Below are 23,228 nucleotides of genomic sequence, written 5' to 3'. Positions count from 1 at the left end.
ATGCTTTTTCAAAATATTCAAATTCTTCCCATTAAAAACATTCAGGCGGAGCAAGAGCAGATGTGGGCAGGGCTTGTGTGTGGGCGGGGATTATTGTGTTTATGCAGAATTATTTGGAAGGCAGTGGTTTGCTATTGGTGGATCTTGTGTGAGTGACAGGTTAGCTCTGCCCTTTGTGACAATGACCACCAATCAGAGAGGAGAGAATGTTTCTGTTCTTTTGATTGGAGATCATGAGACGCCTGAATATACAATCAGTGATGATATCAACATGATGAATCATTCCAAATAAACAATAAACCAAACACACACTCCATCTGATGATGTGGAGACTTTAAACACCGCAGAGAAACAATCAGGCGTCCTGCAGAGTCCAGCAGATCTCACCACACACACACACACACACACACACACAAACCCACACACACACACACACACAAGCGCACTGCTTCACATAAAAACAGCAGACAGTATTTAATGGAAGCCTACGGGATGACCTCATTTACATGTAAATTAGTGTGTGTGTGTGTGTATGTGTGTGTGTGTGTGTGTGTGTGTGTGTGTGTGTGTGCTGCAGCTGCAGATGAAAACACACAAATCTTTCACCCCAGAATTCTGTATTCACAGCCAAACAAACCAGTAAAAGAAAGAAGCTCTGTGTGTATGTGTGTGTGTGTGTGTGTGTATATGCATGTTCGTAAGTGAGTGTGTGTGTATTTGTGTGTGCATGAGTGATAGAGTGTGTGGGTGAGCAAGTGTGTGTGTGGTGTGTGTGTGTGTGTGTGTGATCCAGCACATCCGTTTTACCTTGATCCAGCACAGGTCATGGAGAAACACTGCTGAAAGCTGAACGCGTGTTTACAGACACGAGTGTAAGCATTATAAACCGAAAAAACATCACCATCAACGTCATCATCAACACACACACACACACACACACACACACACACACACACACACACACACACACACACACAGGCTCAGTTGATGTGCATATCATGAATAATCATCAGTGTCCTGCACACTCAGTGGGCTGTTCTGTGCTGCTTTCACACTCTGCACTGCTAGACACCTGCAGCCAGTATGTGTGTGCGTGTGTGTAGAGCAGAACACCTGAACACAGCAGCTGACACAGAACCTTCACAGGTGCACTAAAGCTTATATCTGGACAACAGCACTAGCCAACATTTACAGCACACTTTTGACCACATTTACAGCCAATCAGCAGTCAGGGGCGTGTCTAGTAACTATAGCAAAGATATCAAAGGAGGATGGGCTGGGCGATACCTGAAAAATGGTTATCGCCATAACAGCATCTGCAGTATGTGTACTGGGGACGTGTGTGATAATTAGCTACATTTATTTTATGCGCTGCTTGTTTATCTGAACTGACCAATCAGATACGACTTTACTATATTTAGCCTATTTATTTTAATATCATTAATAATTTAAAAACAGCTAATAAAACTGCATTTTTAGTGAACGATTATATCATGAGAAGCCTTAGTTTATTATTTGTTAAATGTATTCATTTTCTTGTATCTGTTTATTTTAATATCAGTACACACATAAAATACTTAAACATAGAAACAATTTTATATTTTTTCTAGAGAAAATGAAAATATCATAGAACTTATCATCACAATCCTCAACATCAATATTGCATATTTTTCCAGTGACATGCAGGCCTAGTTTATTAAATCATTTATTTCTTTTCTTTCACCTGTTTTTTTTTATTTTATCACATAAATGACAAAAATAGCTTTATTTCTAGGGAAATATGTTATATTGTAAGAAATATTGTATATTTTTCAACAATACTGCATATTTTTCCAGTATCCAACAACATTAGTTTAGCATTTTATTTTATCTCTTTATTTTCATCTTCCTAAATAAGTGATTTTTAAAAGCAGCTAATAAAAATTCACTTTTTCTAGTGAAATATTACATCATAATAAATATCAATATTGCAATACTCAACAATATTATCAAATATTTTTCCAGTATTGTACAGCTCTAGTTTAAAAAAAATCTAGATTTGTAGATTTAAAAATGTTTACAAGTATTTTCTGTGGTGGCCGAGAGAGCTTAACACGCTGCAGTTCGAGAAAACACATGCAAATCACAAAAAAACACAAGTAAATTAGGAAACTATCTTCATCAATTTGACAGCACATGTTGTAAATTCTCACAACACAGCTGAAGAAACGCACTGTATTTGGTCACAACACTTGCAAATATACACAACGGAAATGCTTCAATGGGACTCAAAAACATGACAAACCCAGTGAAGTGAGAGGGGTCTGGATGCAGACCTGGTGAGGTGCAATCTGAGCTGCAACCAATGCTTTTTAATGCGCTCACTTAACCCCACCCCTAAACCTACCCCTCACAGTGACGTCACTCACTCCATTGAGTGCACTGTGTCTGACATTGCATCGCTGAGTGATGCAATCTCAGCCTGCATCATAAAGGCTGCATCCAGATACTATTGAGTGAAGTGGTGGTCTTTAAAAGGTGAGATTTGTTTTGTTTATTTTAATATCCTGATTACACGATTCTGCTGTCTTTTGTAAATTATTAGCCTAATTGATGATTAGGTGAAACGTTGCGCTATTAAAGTTGTTGGTGTTGTGATGAAAAGCAGCGCATTTCTTTAGTTGTTTGCGTTGTGGAAATTTGCAACTCATCTGCTGTCAAACTGATGAAGATAGTTTCTTAATTTGCTAGTGTTTTTGTAATTGAACAGGTTTTCCAGAATTTCCAGAAAGTGTTAAGCTCTCTCAGCCACCGTAGTTTTCTTTTATCCGTTTATTTTAATACTATTACATAAATAAACAATTAAAAAAACACAGCTAATATAAACAGCATTTTTCTGGGAAAAAGGATAAATCGTAAGAAATACCATTACTGAAATACTCAATAACAATTCTGCTTATTTCTTCAGTATCGTCCAGTACATTTATTTAATTTCTTTTACCTGCTTATTGTAATACCATTACATACATAAATAATTTTAAAAACATAGCTAATAGCACAGCATGTTTTAATATTTCATTTTAGAAATACTCAACAATAGTATCACATATTTTTATAGTACCGTGCAGTGGAATAAGAAATTATAGACTTTTATGGTGAATAAAAGCCTAAAGGTGGGTGTGGCCTGTTGGGTTTAGGGGCGTGTTTGTTTGGCTGCTCTCCAATATCAGCGCTGTTGTGCAGTATTCAGCAAGCGCAGCACTAACGCACAGGAATGAAGGCGTGTTAAACTCACGGTCGCTGCAGTACGAGCCCCCGTAGGACGTCATGGTGCAGTCGCAGGAGAAGCCCTCCCACTGCTGCAGACACACTCCCTGATGCAGACACGAGTCCTCGCTGCAGGTGCTGCTGGGTCCTGCACACAAACACACACTTGTCTTCAATAACACACACTAATTACACTTCTTTTATTGCTTTTACATAATACAACAAACAGACAAAACACACTTAAATGTTCAGTTTTGAGCTGTAAACAATCACACGTCTTTCACTGAAATAAAACTGATATTGTGATACGCTCACGGCAGTGAAGCTGGACAGGTTGGAATCATTGCAGTTTCTAAGGTAATTAGAAAACAGCTCCACTATTAATATAGAGCTGTCACACAAACACAAGTCACACAGTTTGAACACAGTGAAAGATTTTCAATTTAAGCTCATTCATTCATTCATTCTCCTTCTGCTTAGTCCCTTTATTAATCAGGGATCGCCACAGCGGAATGAACCGCTAACTTATCCAGCATATGTTTTATGCAGTGGATACCCTTCCAGCTGCAACGCAGTACTGGAAAACACCCTCATTCACACACGCACGCACACACACACACACACACACACACAAACACACAAACACACACACACACACACAGTTTAATGATCATCGTCATGCTGAGATAAGATACAAATAACACACTCATTAACACTGCACACGCCTGCATGCATACACACACATGCACATATAAACACACACACACCAGGGGCATCACTAGACCCCATCTGCTTGGTCACGAGCTCCAGCAGGGCTTGACTCTTACTTTTTCAGGAGTAGCACATGCGCTAAGTTGAGAAATTTAGGAGAACATTAGGAGCGCAGTGAAAATGTATTAAATAAATAGTGCTCTTGCCTTATTAATGCACACGAGGAGATCTTTATAAGCAAAGCAGTCTCATTCATTTGAATACAATAAATACACTAGGCTTCATTTTACTGTAAAACAGCCTAAATAGTGTTTAATAATTATTTATAATTAAAGCTGTGGCGAAGCAGTGGCACAGTGGGTAGCACGTTTCCCTCATAGCAAGAAGGTCACTGGTTTGAGCCTTGGCTAGGTCAGTTGGCGTTTCCTCCGGGTGCTCCGGTTACATTGACATAACCAGAGCAGTTTAATCTGTGTTCATATCATAAGAAGATTATGGCTGTATCAATGGCCCCAAACTAAATATTACTAATTTTATAATAATATATATTGAACACGTTATCTTTAATACACAGTAAATATACTTGCGGTAGCTGGATTGAAACACCTTTTCTCCACAGCCCATAAAATAATGTGACTTTTAAGATTAACTTTATCTAAATTAATTTATTTGCATAACATAGTGTACCGATTCAGCCCTACTGCCCACACGGGAACAGTAAGACAATGTAAAGAAAGACACAACTGCAAACTGATGTGCAAAGCTGACACTGTTTATCAGAGCTCTTTATCTCTCTGGGCTTTTTAAAGAAGAGCTGAATATGGGAGTCCCATTATGAGTTAAAGTTTCCTTCTGCCCCAAATTAACACCATCTTCTTTATTAATCTTCAATGGCCTTCAGCAACAGAATCATTTATTATTGATTTCTTATTTAACAAACAATTTTTTTTTAAGTTTCAGTGTTTCATATTAGTTTGCACTACTGACAGGTCAAACCTGCTCTCTCTCTCTCTCTCTCTCTCTCTCTCTCTCTCTCTCTGCTGTAGTGCTGCTGAGAGATTGAGATGTACCAGCCAAAGTTTACACAAAGTAATGCAAAAACTAATGCAATTAAAACCAAAAGCAAAAGCAGAATCTCGGACAAGTCCAGGAAAATGAGGATGTATTGTCAGCCCAGATAATGAGCTGTGTCAGTCTATTTAGTAAAAGGCTTTTCTTCTCTGCGTGTCCTCGCGCTCTTCTCAAAGCTAGACTAAAGTCAGAACAGAACAGCAGTTCTGTATCCAGCGTGTCGCTGTGGGTCTGCATGCAGAGCTTGTGAGTCTGTGGCAGAGTGTTCTCCGTTTCTTGCCAACACAAAGCCGGGCCGCCCCGGTAAAGTCTGTGTGGGAAGCGCTGATGTTGAAGTGGGTCTCACACTAGATGTACCACAGTAGACTATTCTATGAGGCTTGCACGTTGTGCGACATGCCGCCATTCGGTGCCATGCGTTGCTCAGCAACGTATACAAAATCTAAAGACTGCTTGACATGAAGTTATTAAACTAGTAGAGATGCTGTTGTTGATAGCGTCAGCATGTGCTACAGTCCCAATAGATTTCCAACGTAATACACCACAAGTTAGTGTGAAGAGCATGTTGTTTTACCATGGCCGAGTGAATTAAGTCATCAAATCGAGGTTTAAAAAAAAAAGAAAATCGCACATGTGCGACTAGAGTTCGTTTCCCCTGTTGGTGCGGTTGGTTTGGGCAGGTGTGAATGCAGCAATCGTACTCGAGTGCGCACCAAAAGCGGACCAAATAAGCGTACCGATACCTGCTTGAAGAGGTGGTCTCGGTACGCTTTCAAACGAACCCTGGAGCGGTTCGCTTGTGGTGAGAATATGATCCGTACTAAAACAGGTCCAACCGCAAAAATTACTGTGCCTTTTGGACTAATCCAGCTGCCGTAGGCCGATGCGCTGTGCATTATGGGATATGGAGGAAAAATATTTGTTGACAGCGCTTTACCAAGAGAGAGAGGGGAAAACATTATCTGATGGATCGTTGGTAATATTTCCGCAAGATGACCATGTCGCAGTTTAGCTAAATTAATTCACGCCTCCCCCTGAAGTGGCGAGCGATGCAATAAAACACATCGTCCCTCCAGAGTAAAAACGGCATTTTGTGTCTGCCGGTTTTGTTTACTTGCGGGAGTTCACTGGCATTTTCCCGCACGTGAATTCTGACCAATCAATAAGCAGTTTAGGAAATATGTTCAACAACATCTGGCCAATGAGGGATGTGGATTTTGTCACATGACTGCATTTTGGTTCGTTTCAACTGGTTCGGACCAAAGCCAGCATTGTGGTGTGAAAACAACCCAAAGATGGCAGTAGATGCAACAATGCATCATTTATTGCACCTTGGCTCGGACCAAATGAAGTGAACTACAGATGTGAATGCACCCTAAATAAATTTTCCAGTTCACACACGTCTATTTTTAGTCGCAAATGCAAGCGAAATGGTTGCACTGTCGAGCCGTGCCCAGTGTATAACAGCAGTGGCCCAGTATACTTTGAGTTACAGTTCACTATATACAAGTGTAGAGCGCTAATCCCAGAATAAAGAATTTATTCTCTATACAACCGAATCAATGATTGCGAAAGCAATGTAGTTTATTCAAGAAAACACACACGCACACATCACACACCTCCCTTGCTCCCGCAGTGAATCCCGGTTGTTTACATGCACGACAAAACAACACACGCTGCTCATACACTGTGAAACCGGCATCACACCCTTTAATGCAGAGGTGTCGGCACACAGCGGGTTCTGCAAGTCGACAAAATTTTCCCAAATCACTTTTTTCCAGATTACTTTGCCTTCTGCATGTGGAGTCAAGTGACCTCACTCTGGCTGGTTTATACTTTATGTAATGTGTGAACATATTTACAGATCAAAACCAGTGAACTATGAGGAAAAATAAATAAATAAAACAATCGCTCATTAACCTTAATTAGATTAAAATGTTGAATTAATCAAGATCTGGATTTTAGGCCAAAACGCCCAGTCCTACTAGTGTTTCAGTAATATGACGATCATCTTCTTTTGACTAAACATGGCTCCTGTAAGACACATGACAAACTAACGCCGAGTTCAGACTGCAGGATTTTAGCCCCATTTTTGACTCACCGACAGGTTGAGAATTCACTGACAAATACCTGAAATCACAGGTAAATCGGTGCTCGTGCACATGAGTGACAATCACACAGTGTAAACTACCAAAGACGCCAACTGAGAGAATCGCTGATGAGTGGCCGATGCCTGTGAGATATTTGGCTGCTGAATATCTGGAGCTGTCTGCGATTTAAATCATGCCGTGTGAAATGAGTTCTGAATGAAAATAACATCAGCGATCGTCTACAGCAGGGGTCACCAATCTCAGTCCTGGAGGGCCGGTGTCCCTGCAGGGTTTAGTTCCAACTTGCCTCAACACACCTGCCTGGATGTTTCAAGTTTACCAAGTAAGAGCTTGATTAGCTTGTTCAGGTGTGTTTGATAAGGGTTGGAACAAAAATCTGCAGGACACCGGACCTCCAGGAACAAGTTTGGTGACCCCTGGCCTACAGCAATGAGAGAGCAGCATCCACATGTGTGTGTGTACCTGCAGGCCAGCGGGAGGTTGAGGGACAAGTTAAAAGCGCTCATTTTAGTTTATTTGGCCCAAGAAATGAAGGAAAAAACAAGTGGAGGTTTGGCAGGAGCAGTCGTGTCTGTTTGACGTTTTATACAGAAAGTTTCAAAAGAAAGTTGAGGAGAATTTGCTAATTCCCTTCAAACCCAGGTGAGCAAATATGTACGATTTGTGTCCCATTAAAGGCTTCTTTCTCATTATGTAGTTATTAAACAAAAGATATACAACGTTTTTGGCTGTGAGACGTAGTTCTGACGAAGTTGTCTGCGATTCTTCTTCTTGTAAAGTCATGCAATATAAAACCCCTGTTGCCGATCCATCTTGCAGTGTAAACAAAGCAGTGACGAAACGCTAGCCCGGATAGTCATGCAGTGTGAAAACATCTGTATCACGACTACAAAAATCCTGCAGTCTGAACTGGACATTAGAAGAGATGTGTCTGTACATTGCATTGATTTCTACTATTTATATAGAATAAGAATTATAGGAATACTCACATTTATCCGCTCATTTTCTTTTCAGCTTAGTCCCTTTATTAATCTGGGGTCGCCACAGCGGAATGAACCACCAATCAATATATGGACCAGCATATGTTTTACGCAGTGGATGCCCTTACAGCTGCAACCCATCTCTGGGAAAACATCCATATAAACTCATTCACACACAAACACCCTAAGGACAATTTAGCCTACCCATTTCACCCGTTCTGCATGTGTTTGGACTGTGGGGGAAACCGGAGCACCCAGAGGAAACCCACGCCAACACGGGGAGAACATGCAAACTCCACACAGAAACACCAACTAAACCAGCCGGGCCACAAACCAGTGACCTTCTTGCTGTGGGTCGAACTTTCTACCACTGTGCTACCGTGCAGACCATGAATACTTTATTTATTTATATTATTCTGTATAGCTATTTTTTAAAGAAAAAAACACTATCAGGGTGGGTGTGCGCGCACACACACACACACACACACACACAGTTTGAAGCAGCTCAGCTGTTTTCATCGCTGATGATAATAATAATCATAAATGTGTTTGGATCTAATCTACATGATATTCTGAGTAATGATGCAGCTTTACGTCAAACACAAACATTTTTATTAGGATATCATATGAACAGCAGATTTAAGTTTACGTTTCTGGAACTGAGTGGCATATTAGTATATAATATTAGATGAATTGTGCAGTAAAGTTAGTGTTTTTCCATCTCTTTCAGTGCTGGAGGTCTAATTAACAGCCTCCTCTGAAGCGTGAGTGCTGGATATTACTCTCATTACTGCTGAGCTGATTGGCTTAAAATTAAACACTAATGAGGGACAGTGATGAAGCCTCTGTGTGTGTGTGTGTGTGTGTGTGTGTGTGTGTGTGTGTGTGTGTGTGTGTGTGTGTGTGTGTGTGTTTTCATTTTTTGGTCAATTTAAGTTGTCCTTGCTAAATAAAAATATGAATCTCTAACAGACTTAATATTCAGGTGTGTGTTTGAGTTCTATATCTGTGCATATCTGTGCGAGTGTGTGTGATTTATCTGTGTGTCGAGTACAAATAATAACAAAAATGTAAAAAACAGTGATATTACTAACATTAATGTAATGTAATGTGACTGCAGGTTTACTCTACTGTCATCTCTGAGGCTGAGGAGTAAAGCCACACGAAATCCCACAGTGATTTCGCTAAAACACAACCCTAGTCCATCTCTGTGGTGTTTGCAGAAGAGGACATGTGTGTGTGTGATCATATTCATAATCATATTCATAATTTATCAGCAGTTCATTAGTCAAAATCTGTGTGTGTATACAGTATGTGTCTGTAAGAGGGATAGAGTGTGTGTTTTGTGTGTTTGTGAAGGATTGTCAAACACACACACACTCACATGAGCACACACAGATAATACACGCTCACTTGACTCAACACACAAACGCACAAACACAAACACACACACACACACACACACACAGCCATTTACGCTTACACACACAAATACACACACACACTCCCTATATAGAGGTAAAGTTGGTTTTATATTGGCACAATCAGACTTTCTTCTTAATAATATAATTTCATAAAAGTATTATTTACAAACTCTAAATAGTGAAATCATGTGATCAGCCAATGACTATCAAAGTACAACACTGTTCACAGTCAAATAAACAGTGTTAATGTTGTCTTCAAGTCACACCTGCAGGTTATTTCAGACCCAATATTCAAAGTGCCGAGGTAAACAATATAGGGAGTGTGTCACAAGCCGTTACTGAATAGATGTGTGTGTATAAAACCAACTTTACCTCATACATACACACCATCCCTCTCTCACACACACGCCTTTTAAATATTTAGCCTGTAGGAGATTAATACTTTTGTTCAGCAAGGACACTTTATAATCATCATTTTGGTCAATTTAAAGTCACAAAATAATAAACAATTTCATTTTCAGAATGCTGCTCTTTATATTAATACCTTTTTTTATTTTTAGGCGCCTTTCAAAGCACTCAAGGACACCTTACAGCAGATTACAAGCACATCATAAAAATGCAAGCAGTAAAAATGACAATCAGCATAATTAAACCAGCAAATCATTAAAAGCTATCCTAAACAAAAACGTCTTTATCTGAGATTTAAAATTGGAAATAGAGTCCATCTGGCGAATGTGCAAAGGCAGGGAATTCCATAACTTCGGTGCTGTACAACTAAAAGCCCTGCCTCCAAATGACTTCATCTTAAAGTGTGGGACAGATAACAGTTCAGCAGAAGATGATCTCAGTGAGCGTGAAGGAGTGTACAAATGAAGAAGATCAGAAAGATAGCGAGGGGCCAGGTTATGAAGAGCTTTGTATGTTAAGAGGAGGATTTTGTATTGTATATGATAGTGAACAGGAAGCCAGTGCAGGTGAAAGAGAATTGGAGTTATGTGATCAGAAGTACGCGAGCAGGTGACTATCCTAGCTGCTGAATTCTGAATCAACTGTAGTTTATGAATTTGTTTATCAGGAATACCAGAGAGAAGCGAGTTACAGTAATCAATCCGTGATGTAACCAAAGCATGAACAAGCACTTCAGTACTTTGTTGTGAAGGGCGAAGTCTTGCAATGTTACGCAAATGAAAAAAGGCAGAACGTGAGATATTACTAATTTGAGAACTAAATGAGAGCATGCCATCCAGTATAACCCCAAGACTTTTCACTTGGGTTGAGAAATTGACTGGGGAGTTATCAACAAACAGGGTAAAAGATTGAGCTTTGGATAAAACAGATTTTGAGCCAACCAAAAGGGCTTCGGTTTTACTGGCATTTAACTTTAAGAAATTATTAGTCATCCATGTATTAATCTCATTTAGACATTTGGTAAGGTCTGAAGGGGGTGCGATGTTGTAGGTTTTGTGGAGATATAAACTTGTGTATCGTCTGCATAAAAATGAAAATGTATGCCAAAAGAACGAAATATATGACCTAAAGGTAGGATATAAATAATAAATAAAAGTGGCCCCAATACTGACCCTTGAGGAACACCATGAAGGACTGAAACAGGATCGGAGAGTCTATTCTTTATCTGCACAAACTGTTTTCTGTCACTTAAATAGGAAGAGAACCAGCAAAGTTTCTATTAACTGGTGAATGCTGAACAGTAAAACACATCACAGTGTCCTCAATAATATGATTTAATAATAATTTTCATCACTGAGAACCATCATAGAGGTGTGTTAAATCATCTGATCCTCATATTACAGTGATTCTGGAGGATCACTGAAGACTGCAGTTAGCAGTATTGATGATGGGAATACAGCTCTACATCACTTTACTGCATATTCACATAGAAGAGATCATTAAATGGCACTAATAAAACACAATTTCCTTATATTTCACACTCAAATATGACGAGTCAATACTCAAATAAAAACTCAAATAAAATATCTCACATAATCAGCCACACGCAGCATAAAGCGGAGACTTCTCTCAAAATATCATCGTTAATGAGTTCATCAAGTGATTATCAGTAATCACACACATACACCTGGTTAAACAAGGTGTAACGCAAGTCACGTGATAATCTGTCATAACCACAATAAACTATTACCTTAAACCTCAAAATCCAGCAGTGTTCAGTCCACTTATGATCATCAATATAATACGGCTAATTTAGTCAAGAATAAGCCGCTCATTTATTAGCTCAGCATCAGATAAATCCCCTAACATTAGCCTAACATTAGCCTAGCCTTACCTTATAAACCGACGGATCTCCTCCACACTGTCTGTCACTCGGCTTGAACATGCTGGATCGAGTAAAATCCGACTCAAACACCGAAAAACCGTAACCGTAGTTAGCTGCTTAGTTTGATTCGCTAGTCGGTGAAAAGCTTTTCGGATCCGTGAAGAAACTCTATCGTTATCCATCTCCGTCGAAAAGAAAAACGGTTTCCCCTGAAGACCGCCAAATTTGAAAAATGAGCGCGTCTTATTATTATTATTATTATATTGTTGTTGTTGTTGTTGTTGTTGTTGTTGTTATGTCAGCTCAATGAAAAAATAATCATTACTACTCGCATACGTTTAGCAAACAAACTAGTATATTTATCAGTTTCGTTAGGCTTGGGGCGTGGTCGAAACTCAAGAAAGAATGTTCCGATTGGTTTCTGAATCGGTAAGCATCTGTGATTGGTTATTACTATGGCCAGACAGAATCTGCTGATATTTTTTTTGCGATTTTCGCGCAAAATTTTGTAAAAATAAAAGAAAGAAATCAACAGATTTATGTGGAATGATTTTTGGAAATATCGTAACTAAAAACTTGATATATGAAATAAAAATACTTTAATATTTACTATGCAAATCCAATTAGAACCACTTAATTGGTAAATAAAACAAGTCTTTCATATGATATACCTACCAAAAGACAAAAAATATTACTGTACAAACTGTATTGTAAATAAATCATAAAAATATTTTCATGTTTGTAATAATAATACTGAAATTAAATTAAAAACTGAACAAATATAAGTTTACACACATTTACACAAGTAAATAAAGACTCAATGAGGAGCTGCAATTCATCGCTGCTAAATGTGTTTAAAAAAGTATTTGACAACGATAATCTTGCAGCGTAGTTTACTCTATGATATATGGATATTGATATTCATTTTATATTTGATTAATGTAAATATAATAAATACATTTGTCATATAGGAATCTAAATGTTTTCCTTTTGCATTAGATTTTCATATGTGATATTAAGCTAATCCTTTTGTTTATTTCCTCCAGACTGGATGAAATCTCGCCTGATTGCTGTAGAGTTCTGCATATTCAGTCTGCTGGTGGAACAAGCCACAGCCGAAACGACCCACACAACTGACGCATTCCTTTAAGTTCTTATGCAGCATAAAGTTATTAATGCTAATGTGTTTGGATATAGTGAAGGATTCTGAGTGTATAAATATTAAAGATGCGGAAACAACAGTAAGATGCAGCTGAAGCGCTCTGAATGCAGATAATGAGCTGACCTTATCACAGCATAAACTACTGTTTGGAGAACGCTGAACACACACACACACACACACACACACACACACACACACACACACACACACACACACACACACACACACAAGAACACTGACAGCAAATCACATCTGGGTGTAACTCGCAAACGCACACTGACAAAACACACATACACACACATACACAAACACACACTCACTATCACACTGACAAACAGTATCATAATCAGTCAAACATACACTCAAAAGTCTTTCACACTACTGCTACTGCAGTGTGAAGTACAACTACAAAGCAGAAAAAGTTGGGAAGTGTGGAAAACGCAAATAAAAGAAAGAAAGAATCAATTTCAAAATTTTCTTCGACACAAGGGTGTAGATTTGGCATAGAAAGAGGGGACGTGTCCCTACCAATTACTGATATGTGCCTACCAATAATTTAATCAACTTCAAAATACAGTAATGCTCCTTTAACTCTTAATCTAATCTCCCTTTAACTCCTGTTCACAACCCTTAAAGACGTTTAGGGACTGAAAACAGCAAGTGATGAAGTGTTTCAATTATGTCCCATTCTTCCTGCTTCACAATCTTTAGATTGTGGCATTTTGTGACTTAAAATGCGCCACAGATTCTCTATTGGAGACAGGTCGGGACTGCAGGCAGGCCAGTCCAGTAGCCGTCTCCTCTTCCTCTGCAGCAGGACTCTGTAATGTGAGCTGAATGTGGTTCTGCATTGTCTTGTTGAACTCTGCATGGGCGTCCCTGGAGCAGAAGGCAGCATATTGAGCTCCAGAATCTCTCTGTGCTGTTCAGCATTAATGGAGCATCAAAGAAGAGCAGGTCACCTTCGCCAAGAGCACCAACACAACCCCAGACCATAACAGAGCCGGGCTTCTAGATGATTCTTTCCTGCTTTGGTCTGGAACACTCAACGTCCATTTCTCCCATTAACACCTGAAACACTGAGCACAGGACACTTCTCCACCATGTGATGCTCCATCCCAGACGCCTCCGAGCCCAGAGAAGTGGACGGCGCTTCTGGACACTGTTAACATAGGGCTTCCTCTTGGCACAGTGCAGTGTTGGCTGGCGTTTGTGGATGTAACTCTGTAGTGTGGTGCTTGTCAAAGGTTTAGCGCAGTAGTGCTGAGCCCATGTGCTGATCTGGCTTATAGATGAAGGAGGACTCTTGATGCAGCGCCCCCTGAGGGGTCGGAGGTCACGGTTGTTCAGCTTAGGCTTGCGCTCTTGTCCTTTACGCACTGAAACTCCTCCAGATTCCTTCAGTCTTTAATGCTGTTCTGCACTGTTGAAGGTGAAATATCCACATGTCTTCCTCTCTTCCTCTGAGGATCATTGTGTTTCAGCACTTCACTCATCTCCTCTCATATTTGTGCTCAAACTGCCGATCCTCGACCCATCTCTGCTCCTAAAGCACTAGAGCTTTCCTGATGAGCAGATCATCATCACCATCACCTGTACACATCACATCATCATTCAGCAGATCACCTGATCACTGCCCTAAACTGATCCTGGCTCTGTTTCTGGAGTGTGTTGAGCTCTGAATGACAGGAGAGGATGGAGATTCACCAGACACAACAGCAGATATTGTGTGTTCATATTGGTAAACACAAGTCATACCACACTACTTTCTCTTTTATTTGTGTTTTCCATACTGTCACAACTTTCTTTGTGTGTGTGTGTGTGTGTGTGTGTGTGTGTGTGTGTGTGTGTGTGACTGACCATCGCAGCCTCTGTCCACCTGTCCCACTTTGTGCAGTGCGTCTGCCAGCAGGTCTGGTAATCTGCCGTTCAGGTCTATGGAGGCGAGGCAGCCCTGATAACCGTCCCGCGACGCGATCAGCTTCGGCAGGCTGTTGTACATGCTCTTCGCCACTCCACCGATATACAGCTCTCCTGCGCGAAACACACACACACACACACACAATTGCTCATCATTACCTTGTTGTCAGAAACTTGTTTGAGTGTCTTTCTTCTGCTAAACACAATAGAAGATATTTTGAAAAATGCTGAAAACCGGTACCCATTGACTTCCACAGTATTTGTTTTTTCTACTGTGGAAGTCATGGGCTACAGGTTTTCTACATTCTTTAAAATATCTTCTATTGTGTTCAACAAAATAAAGACACTCGATGGTTTGGAACCTTTATTTTCCATTTAATTTGTATGTAGTAATATTCAGCTCATCAGTTCTATAAGTTGTCAGTACATCAGTTTGTATATGCACTAATATATTATTGCAGAGAAAATATTACTGTAAAAGAGAGATCTGTGAGAGGTCAACTCATTTATGATGAACACTGAATAGTCCAGTGTTGTCAAATATTAATAAAAACTCTCTAACGATAAATAGTACATAATAAATAAAACAATAAACAATAAAAACAGCAGTAAACAGCAGAATGTGTTTGTCAGTCAGTGTAATGTGGTGTTGTGAGTGTGCTGCAGCGCCTCCTGCTGTCCTGCTAAAGAACTGGCGCTCTTTCTGCAGGATGATTTATTATTACGATTACGATCATCATTTCCACACAGACCTGATTCTGTCAGTATCTTCTGGTTTTCATCATCCGTATCTATCAGCAGATTATATAAGAGTTCTCTATATTTCAGATGTGATATGGAGGAGTAAAGGGCTCAGACCAGCGACTTCAGTCCTGTTTTTATCAAATAAAGAATCATTTAAAATAAAACACTTTTCATTCTTATGTCTTCACCTTCAGCTTATGGGTGATTCCAGAATTGCAGGCTACATTGTAAATCTCCATAATAAACGTCTGTTATTTTGACAATGAATTATAACAAATTATATCAAATTATCTCTAAAATAATGTTTGTTTGACATTCTGTCTTGTACATATTAACATGAAGCCTCACACTGTAGCTGTTATTCATTATTCTTTTTTCATTAATTTGTGCAAAAAGTTTAGGTAAAAACAAATATAAGATTAATTATCTGTCAACTCTGTTATCATCAACTCTGTTATCATCAACTCTATTATCATCAACTCTGATATCATCAACTCTGTTATAGTCAACTCTGCAATCGTCTACCCTGATATGGTCAACTCTTTTATCTTCAACTCTATTATAGTCAACTATGTTATTGTCAACCCTGTTATCGTCAACTCTGTTATCATCAACTCTGTTATCATCACTCCTGTTATCGTCAACTATATTATCATTAACTCTGTTATAGTCAACTCTGTTATCGTCAACTCTGTTATCGTCAACTCTGTTTTCGTCAACTATATTATCGTCAACACTGTTATCGTCGACTATATTATCGTCTACTCTGTTATCGTCAACTCTGTTGTCAACTCTGTTATCGTCAACTCTGTTATCGTCAACTCTGTTTTCGTCAACTATATTATCGTCAACTCTGTTATCGTCAACTCTGTTGTCAACTCTGTTATTGTCAACTCTGTTATCGTCAACTCTGTTTCGTCAACTCTGTTATCGTCAACTCTGTTATCGTCAACTTAGTTATCATCAACTTTAATATCGTCAACTCTGATATTGTTAACTTTGTTATTGTCAACTCTGTTATCTTCAACTCTGGTATCGTCAACTCTCTTATCATCAACCCTGTTATCGTCAACTATGTTATCGTCAACTCTGATATCGTCATCAAATTTCCTATCGTTACCTATGTTATCTTCAACTCTGTTATTGTCAACTCTGTTATCTTCAACTCTGTTATTGTCAACTCTGTTATCTTCAACTCCGTTATCGTCAACTCTGATATCGTCAACTCTGTTATCGTTAACTCTCTTATCATCAACCCTGTTATCATTAACCCTGTTATTGTCAACTCTGTATTCTTCAACTCAGTTATCGTCAACTTTCTCATCGTTACCTATGTTATCTTCAACTCTGTCATCGTCAACTCTGTTATCGTCAACTTTCTCATCGTTACCTATGTTATCTTCAACTCTGTTATCGTCAAATCTGTTATCGTCAACTTTCTCATCGTTACCTATGTTATCTTCAACTCTGTTATCGTCAAATCTGTTATCGTCAACTTTGTTATTGTCAACTCTGTAACGTCAACTCTGTTATCGTCAACTCTGTTATCATCAACCCTGTAATTGTCAACTCCGTTATCGTCAATTCTGTTATCGTCAACTCTGTTATCATCAACTCTGTTATTGTCAACTCTGTTAACTTCAACTCTGTTATCGTCAACTCTGTTATTGTCAACTCTGTTATTGTCAACTCTGTTATCGTCATCAGTTATCGTCAACTTTAATATCGTCAACTCTGTTATCGTTAACTCTCTTATCATCAACCCTGTTATCATCAACCCTGTTATTGTCAACTCTGTTATCGTCATCAGTTATCGTCAACTTTAATATCGTCAACTCTGTTTTCGTCAACCCTGTTATCTTCAACTCTGTTATCATCAACTCTGTTATCATCAACTCTGTTATTGTCAACTCTGTTAACTTCAACTCTGTTATCATCAACTCTGTTATCATCAACTCTGTTATTGTCAACTCTGTTATTGTCAACTCTGTTATCGTCATCAGTTATCGTCAACTTTAATATCGTCAACTCTGTTTTCGTCAACCCTGTTATCTTCAACTCTGTTATCATCAACTCTGTTATCATCAACTCTGTTATCTTCAACTCTGTTATCGTCAACTCTGTTATCATCAACTCTGTTATCATCACCTCTGTTATTGTCAACTCTGTTATTGTCAACTCTGTTATCGTCATCAGTTATCGTCAACTTTAATATCGTCAACTCTGTTTTCGTCAACCCTGTTATCTTCATCTCTGTTATCATCAACTCTGTTATCGTCAACTCTGTCAATAACCTTGATAATGACCTTCATCTCCAGCCTGAGATGCTAGAAAACTGATTTTATGCTTCATCTCCAGAAGTTTGCAGTGCAGTGTGTGGATCGATGCACTGAGACTGAGGAGATCCTTCTGCTGCATTTGAATATGATTATCAATCGATCAGGAGAATGGAGGAATATTAGATATCATATATTACTGCACAGCAGCTAGTGTGTATGTGTGTGTGCGTGTATGCGTGCAAGTGTGTATGTGTTTGTGTGTATGAGTGTTTGTGTGTGTATAACCATCTGTATGTGCGTGTGTGTGAATGAGCATGTGTGTGAGCGTGTGTATGAGTCTGTGTGTATGAGCATGTGTGTGTATGACTGTTTGTGTAACTGTTTGTGTGTGTGTGCATTTGTTTGTTTGAGCATGTTTGTCTGTGTGTATGAACGTTTGTATGTCTGTGTTTGTGTGATCCTTCGTTGATTAGTGTGTGTCTGTGTTTGTATTAGTGTCAGTCTGTGTTTGTATTAGTGTGTGTATGTGTTTGTAAGTATGTGAGCATTTATATGTCTGAGCATGCGTGTGTGAATGTGTGCATGTGTGTGTGTGTGTGTGTGTGTGTGACTCCAGCTCCTCCTGTTGAATATTCCAGCACCAGTATACTCAGAGGCAGATCTTTTTTAAATGAGAGCTGAACTTCAGGAAGAGGAATATTGATTAGCACTGATGAACTCAGCGGCTCCGGCTGGTCATTAATGCAGCTCATTAATGCGCTCTGATCTGAGTCTGCACAGATGCTGAATGTGTCTGATACACACAGAGAGGATCAAACGCTTCATCAGCGACACATTAAACTCTTCACACACACACACACACACACACACACACACACACGCACACACACACACACACACACACACACACACACACACACACACACACACACACACACACACACACAGATCTGAATTAGTTTAATCTGACTGCAGATCTGTTTATTGTATGATAAACTCTGGGTTCTGATTCAAATTAGTGACGGACGCTTCTGAATCACTGCGTCATGAAGCTCTGAACCTTCATGAATCTTCTATTTTGAATTGGTGGTTTTGGAGTGTGTATCAGATTAGCAAGGTCAACTTCATCAGCGACTGGGAGTGGCTTTGTGCAGTGAAGACTCAATATAACACTTTGAGTGTGTTGTGTGTGTTTCAGGTGTGTTGTTTGTGTTTTAAGTTCTTTGATTGTGTGTTGTGTGTATTTTGGGTGTGTTGTGTGTGCTTTAGGTGTTTTGAGTGTGTTGTGTGTGTTTTAAGTGTGTTGTGTGTGTTTTAAGTATTTTGATTGTGTGTTGTAGGTTTTTTGATTGTGTGTTGTGTGTGTTTTGAGTGTGTTGTGTGCGTTTTGAGTGTTTTGACTGTGTTGTGAGTGTTGTGACTGTGTTGTGTGTGTTATGAGTGTGTTGTGTGTGTTTAAAATTTGATTGTGTGTTGTGTGTGTTTTGAGTGTGTTGTGTGCGTTTTGAGTGTTTTGACTGTGTTGTGTGTGTTGTGACTGTGTTGTGTGTGTTATGAGTGTGTTGTGTGTGTTTAAAATTTGATTGTGTGTTGTGTGTGTTTTGGTTGTGTTGTGTGTGTTTTGAGTGACTGGTGTGTGTTGTGACTGTTGTGTGTGTTTTGAGTGTGGTGTGTGCTTTAATTATTTGATTGTGTGTTGTGTATGTTTTGATTGTGTGTTGTGTGTGTTTTGAGTGTGTTGTGTGTGTTTTTAGTGTTTTGAGTGTGTTGTGTGTGTTTTAAGTATTTTGATTGTGTGTTGTGTGTGTTTTGATTGTGTGTTGTGTGTGTTTTGAGTGTGTTGTGTGTGTTTTTAGTGTTTTGAGTGTGTTGTGTGTGTTTTGAGTGTGGTTTGAGTGTGTTGTGTGTGTTTTAAGTGTTTTGATTGTGTGTTGTGACTGTTGTGTGTGTTTTGAGTGTGATGTGTGCTATATTATTTGATTGTGTGTTGTGTGTGTTTTGATTGTGTGTTGTGTGTGTGTTTTCAGAATTTTGATTGTGTTTTGAGTGTTTTGAAGGTGTTGTGTGTGTTTTGGTTGTTTTTAGATTTTAATTGTGTGTGTGTTTAGGCTGTTTTGACTGTTTTAAGTGTGTGGTTTGTGTTTTGTGTGTGTTTTAAGTGTTTTGATTGTGTGTTGTGTGTGTTTTGATTGTGTGTTGTGTGTGTTTTGAGTGTGTTGTGTGTGTTTTTAGTGTTTTGAGTGTGTTGTGTGTGTTTTGAGTGTGGTTTGTGTGTGTTTTAAGTGTTTTGATTGTGTGTTGTGACTGTTGTGTGTGTTTTGAGTGTGATGTGTGCTATATTATTTGATTGTGTGTTGTGTGTGTTTTGATTGTGTGTTGTGTGTGTGTTTTCAGAATTTTGATCATGTGTTGTGTGTTTTGAAGGTGTTGTGTGTGTTTTGGTTGTTTTTAGATTTTAATTGTGTGTCTGTTTAGGCTGGTTTGTGTTTTGTGTGTGTTTTAAGTGTTTTGATTGTGTGTTGTGTGTGTGTTTTGAGTGTGTTGTGTGTGTTTTAAGTGTTTTGATTGTGTGTTGTTTGTGCTTTAATTGTGTTGTGTGTTTTAAGTGTGTTTTGTGTGTTTTAAGTGTTTTCGTTGTGTGTTGTGTGTGTTTTGAGTGTGTTAAGTGTGTTTTGAGTGTGTTGTTGTGTGTGTTTTATGTGTTTTGATTGTGTGTTGGGTGTGTGTTTTGAGTGTGTTGTGTGTGTTTAATGTGTTTTGATTGTGTGTTGTGTGTGCTTTAAGTGTTTTGTGTGTTTTAAGTGTGTTTTGTGTGTTGTAAGTGTTTTGATTGTGTGTTGTGTGTGTTTTGAGTGTGTTGTTGTGTGTTTTATGTGTTTGAATGTGTGTTGGGTGTATGTTTTGAGTGTGTTGTGTGTGTTTTATGTGTTTTGATTGTGTGTTGTGTGTGTTTTGAGTGTGTTGTGTGTGTTTTAAGTGTGTTTTGTGTGTTTTAAGTGTTTTCGTTGTGTGTTGTGTGTGTTTTGAGTGTGTTAAGTGTGTTTTGAGTGTGTTGTTGTGTGTGTTTTATGTGTTTTGATTGTGTGTTGGGTGTGTGTTTTGAGTGTGTTGTGTGTGTTTTATGTGTTTTGATTGTGTGTTGTGTGTGCTTTAAGTGTTTTGTGTGTTTTAAGTGTGTTTTGTGTGTTGTAAGTGTTTTGATTGTGTGTTGTGTGTGTTTTGAGTGTGTTGTTGTGTGTTTTATGTGTTTGAATGTGTGTTGGGTGTATGTTTTGAGTGTGTTGTGTGTGTTTTATGTGTTTTGATTGTGTGTTGTGTGTGTTTTGAGTGTGTTGTGTGTGTTTTAAGTGTGTTTTGTGTGTTTTAAGTGTTTTCGTTGTGTGTTGTGTGTGTTTTGAGTGTGTTAAGTGTGTTTTGAGTGTGTTGTTGTGTGTGTTTTATGTGTTTTGATTGTGTGTTGGGTGTGTGTTTTGAGTGTGTTGTGTGTGTTTTAAGTGTTTTGATTGTGTGTTGTTTGTGCTTTAATTGTGTTGTGTGTTTTAAGTGTGTTTTGTGTGTTTTAAGTGTTTTCGTTGTGTGTTGTGTGTGTTTTGAGTGTGTTAAGTGTGTTTTGAGTGTGTTGTTGTGTGTGTTTTATGTGTTTTGATTGTGTGTTGGGTGTGTGTTTTGAGTGTGTTGTGTGTGTTTTATGTGTTTTGATTGTGTGTTGTGTGTGCTTTAAGTGTTTTGTGTGTTTTAAGTGTGTTTTGTGTGTTGTAAGTGTTTTGATTGTGTGTTGTGTGTGTTTTGAGTGTGTTGTTGTGTGTTTTATGTGTTTGAATGTGTGTTGGGTGTATGTTTTGAGTGTGTTGTGTGTGTTTTATGTGTTTTGATTGTGTGTTGTGTGTGTTTTGAGTGTGTTGTGTGTGTTTTAAGTGTGTTTTGTGTGTTTTAAGTGTTTTCGTTGTGTGTTGTGTGTGTTTTGAGTGTGTTAAGTGTGTTTTGAGTGTGTTGTTGTGTGTGTTTTATGTGTTTTGATTGTGTGTTGGGTGTGTGTTTTGAGTGTGTTGTGTGTGTTTTATGTGTTTTGATTGTGTGTTGTGTGTGCTTTAAGTGTTTTGTGTGTTTTAAGTGTGTTTTGTGTGTTGTAAGTGTTTTGATTGTGTGTTGTGTGTGTTTTGAGTGTGTTGTTGTGTGTTTTATGTGTTTGAATGTGTGTTGGGTGTATGTTTTGAGTGTGTTGTGTGTGTTTTATGTGTTTTGATTGTGTGTTGTGTGTGTTTTGAGTGTGTTGTGTGTGTTTTAAGTGTGTTTTGTGTGTTTTAAGTGTTTTGATTGTGTGTTGTGTGTGCTTTAATTGTTTTGTGTGTTGTAAGTGTTTTGATTGTGTGTTGTGTGTGTTTTGTGTGTGTTGTGTGTGTTTTGAGTGTGTTGTGTGTGTTGTAAGTGTTTTGATTGTGTGTTGTGTGTGTTTTGAGTGTGTTGTGTGTGTTTTGATAGTGTGTTGTGTGTGTTTTAAGTGTTTTGATTGTGTGTTGTCTGTTCTTTAAGTGTGTTGTGTGTTTTGAGTGTGTTTTGTGTGTGTTGTGTGTGTTTTGAGTGTGTTTTGTGTGTTGTAAGTGTTTTGATTGTGTGTTGTGTGTGTTTTGGGTGTGTTTTGAGTGTGTTGTGTGTGTTTTGAGTGTGTTGTGTGTGTTGTAAGTGTTTTGATTGTGTGTTGTGTGTGTTTTGGGTGTGTTTTAAGTGTTTTGATTTTGTGTTGTCTGTTCTTTAAGTGTGTTGTGTGTTTTGAGTGTGTTTTGACTGTGTGTGTGTGTGTGTGTCTTGTGTGTGTTACCTTTGAGGTCCAGGTTGCGGGCTCCATTAGAGTGCTGTGTTACGGTGCGAGAGTCGATCTTGAGTGTGTGTACGTTGTTGGTGTCGCGTGAAACCACCACATTGTGCCACTGATTATCATTCAGAGGCTTCTCAGAGTTTCCCTTCATCAGAGACGGCCCGTTACCCAGGTCAAACACATAGTGGACAAACCTGAACACACACACACACACACACAGATGTATTACACTACTGTCCACACACATGCACACTCCTACAAACAGCTGTATTAGACTAGTAACGACACACACATATAGCTGTATTATACCCCTGCGCACACACATGTTCAGAACCAGAATTTTCACACACACACACACACAGCAGCATTACACCACTGTGATCAAACACGCTAAATAAGCCGGACGGACCCCTTGACGAGCTCCACCACGATGAAGTCGCTGCCGTCTCCGCTGTTGAAGAGCATCAGGCCGTC

At 38.9% G+C, this 23,228-nt stretch overlaps 2 protein-coding genes across 53 annotated transcripts in view; one reads left to right on the top strand and one right to left on the bottom strand.

Moving 5' to 3' along the window:
* The window catches only part of nrxn2b (neurexin 2b), a 479,676-nt gene that overhangs the window by 125,890 nt on the left and 330,558 nt on the right, over positions 1 to 23,228 (bottom strand). For all 52 annotated transcript variants that reach the window (XM_087259563.1, XM_087259583.1, XM_087259577.1 and 49 more), the window contains 4 exons: positions 23,164 to 23,228; positions 22,758 to 22,948; positions 14,859 to 15,032; positions 3,275 to 3,394 (listed from right to left, as the gene is read on the bottom strand). The exon at positions 23,164 to 23,228 is cut by the window's right edge and continues 317 nt beyond it. In XM_087259563.1, coding sequence (XP_087115689.1) covers positions 3,275 to 3,394; positions 14,859 to 15,032; positions 22,758 to 22,948; positions 23,164 to 23,228 — 550 coding nt within the window. The remainder of the gene's footprint in view (positions 1 to 3,274; positions 3,395 to 14,858; positions 15,033 to 22,757; positions 22,949 to 23,163) is intronic.
* Positions 1 to 23,228, top strand: part of alpk1 (alpha kinase 1) — an 859,869-nt gene that overhangs the window by 652,979 nt on the left and 183,662 nt on the right. The gene's annotated exons all lie outside the window — the stretch shown is intronic.

Source organism: Danio rerio, chromosome 7, assembly GCF_052040795.2.
Source record: "Danio rerio strain M-AB ecotype USA chromosome 7, GRCz13ab, whole genome shotgun sequence".
NCBI classification, from domain to species: Eukaryota; Metazoa; Chordata; class Actinopteri; order Cypriniformes; family Danionidae; genus Danio; species Danio rerio.
The sequence above is the reverse complement of the archived record's forward strand: the minus strand, read 5'-3'. Positions and strand labels throughout refer to the sequence as shown.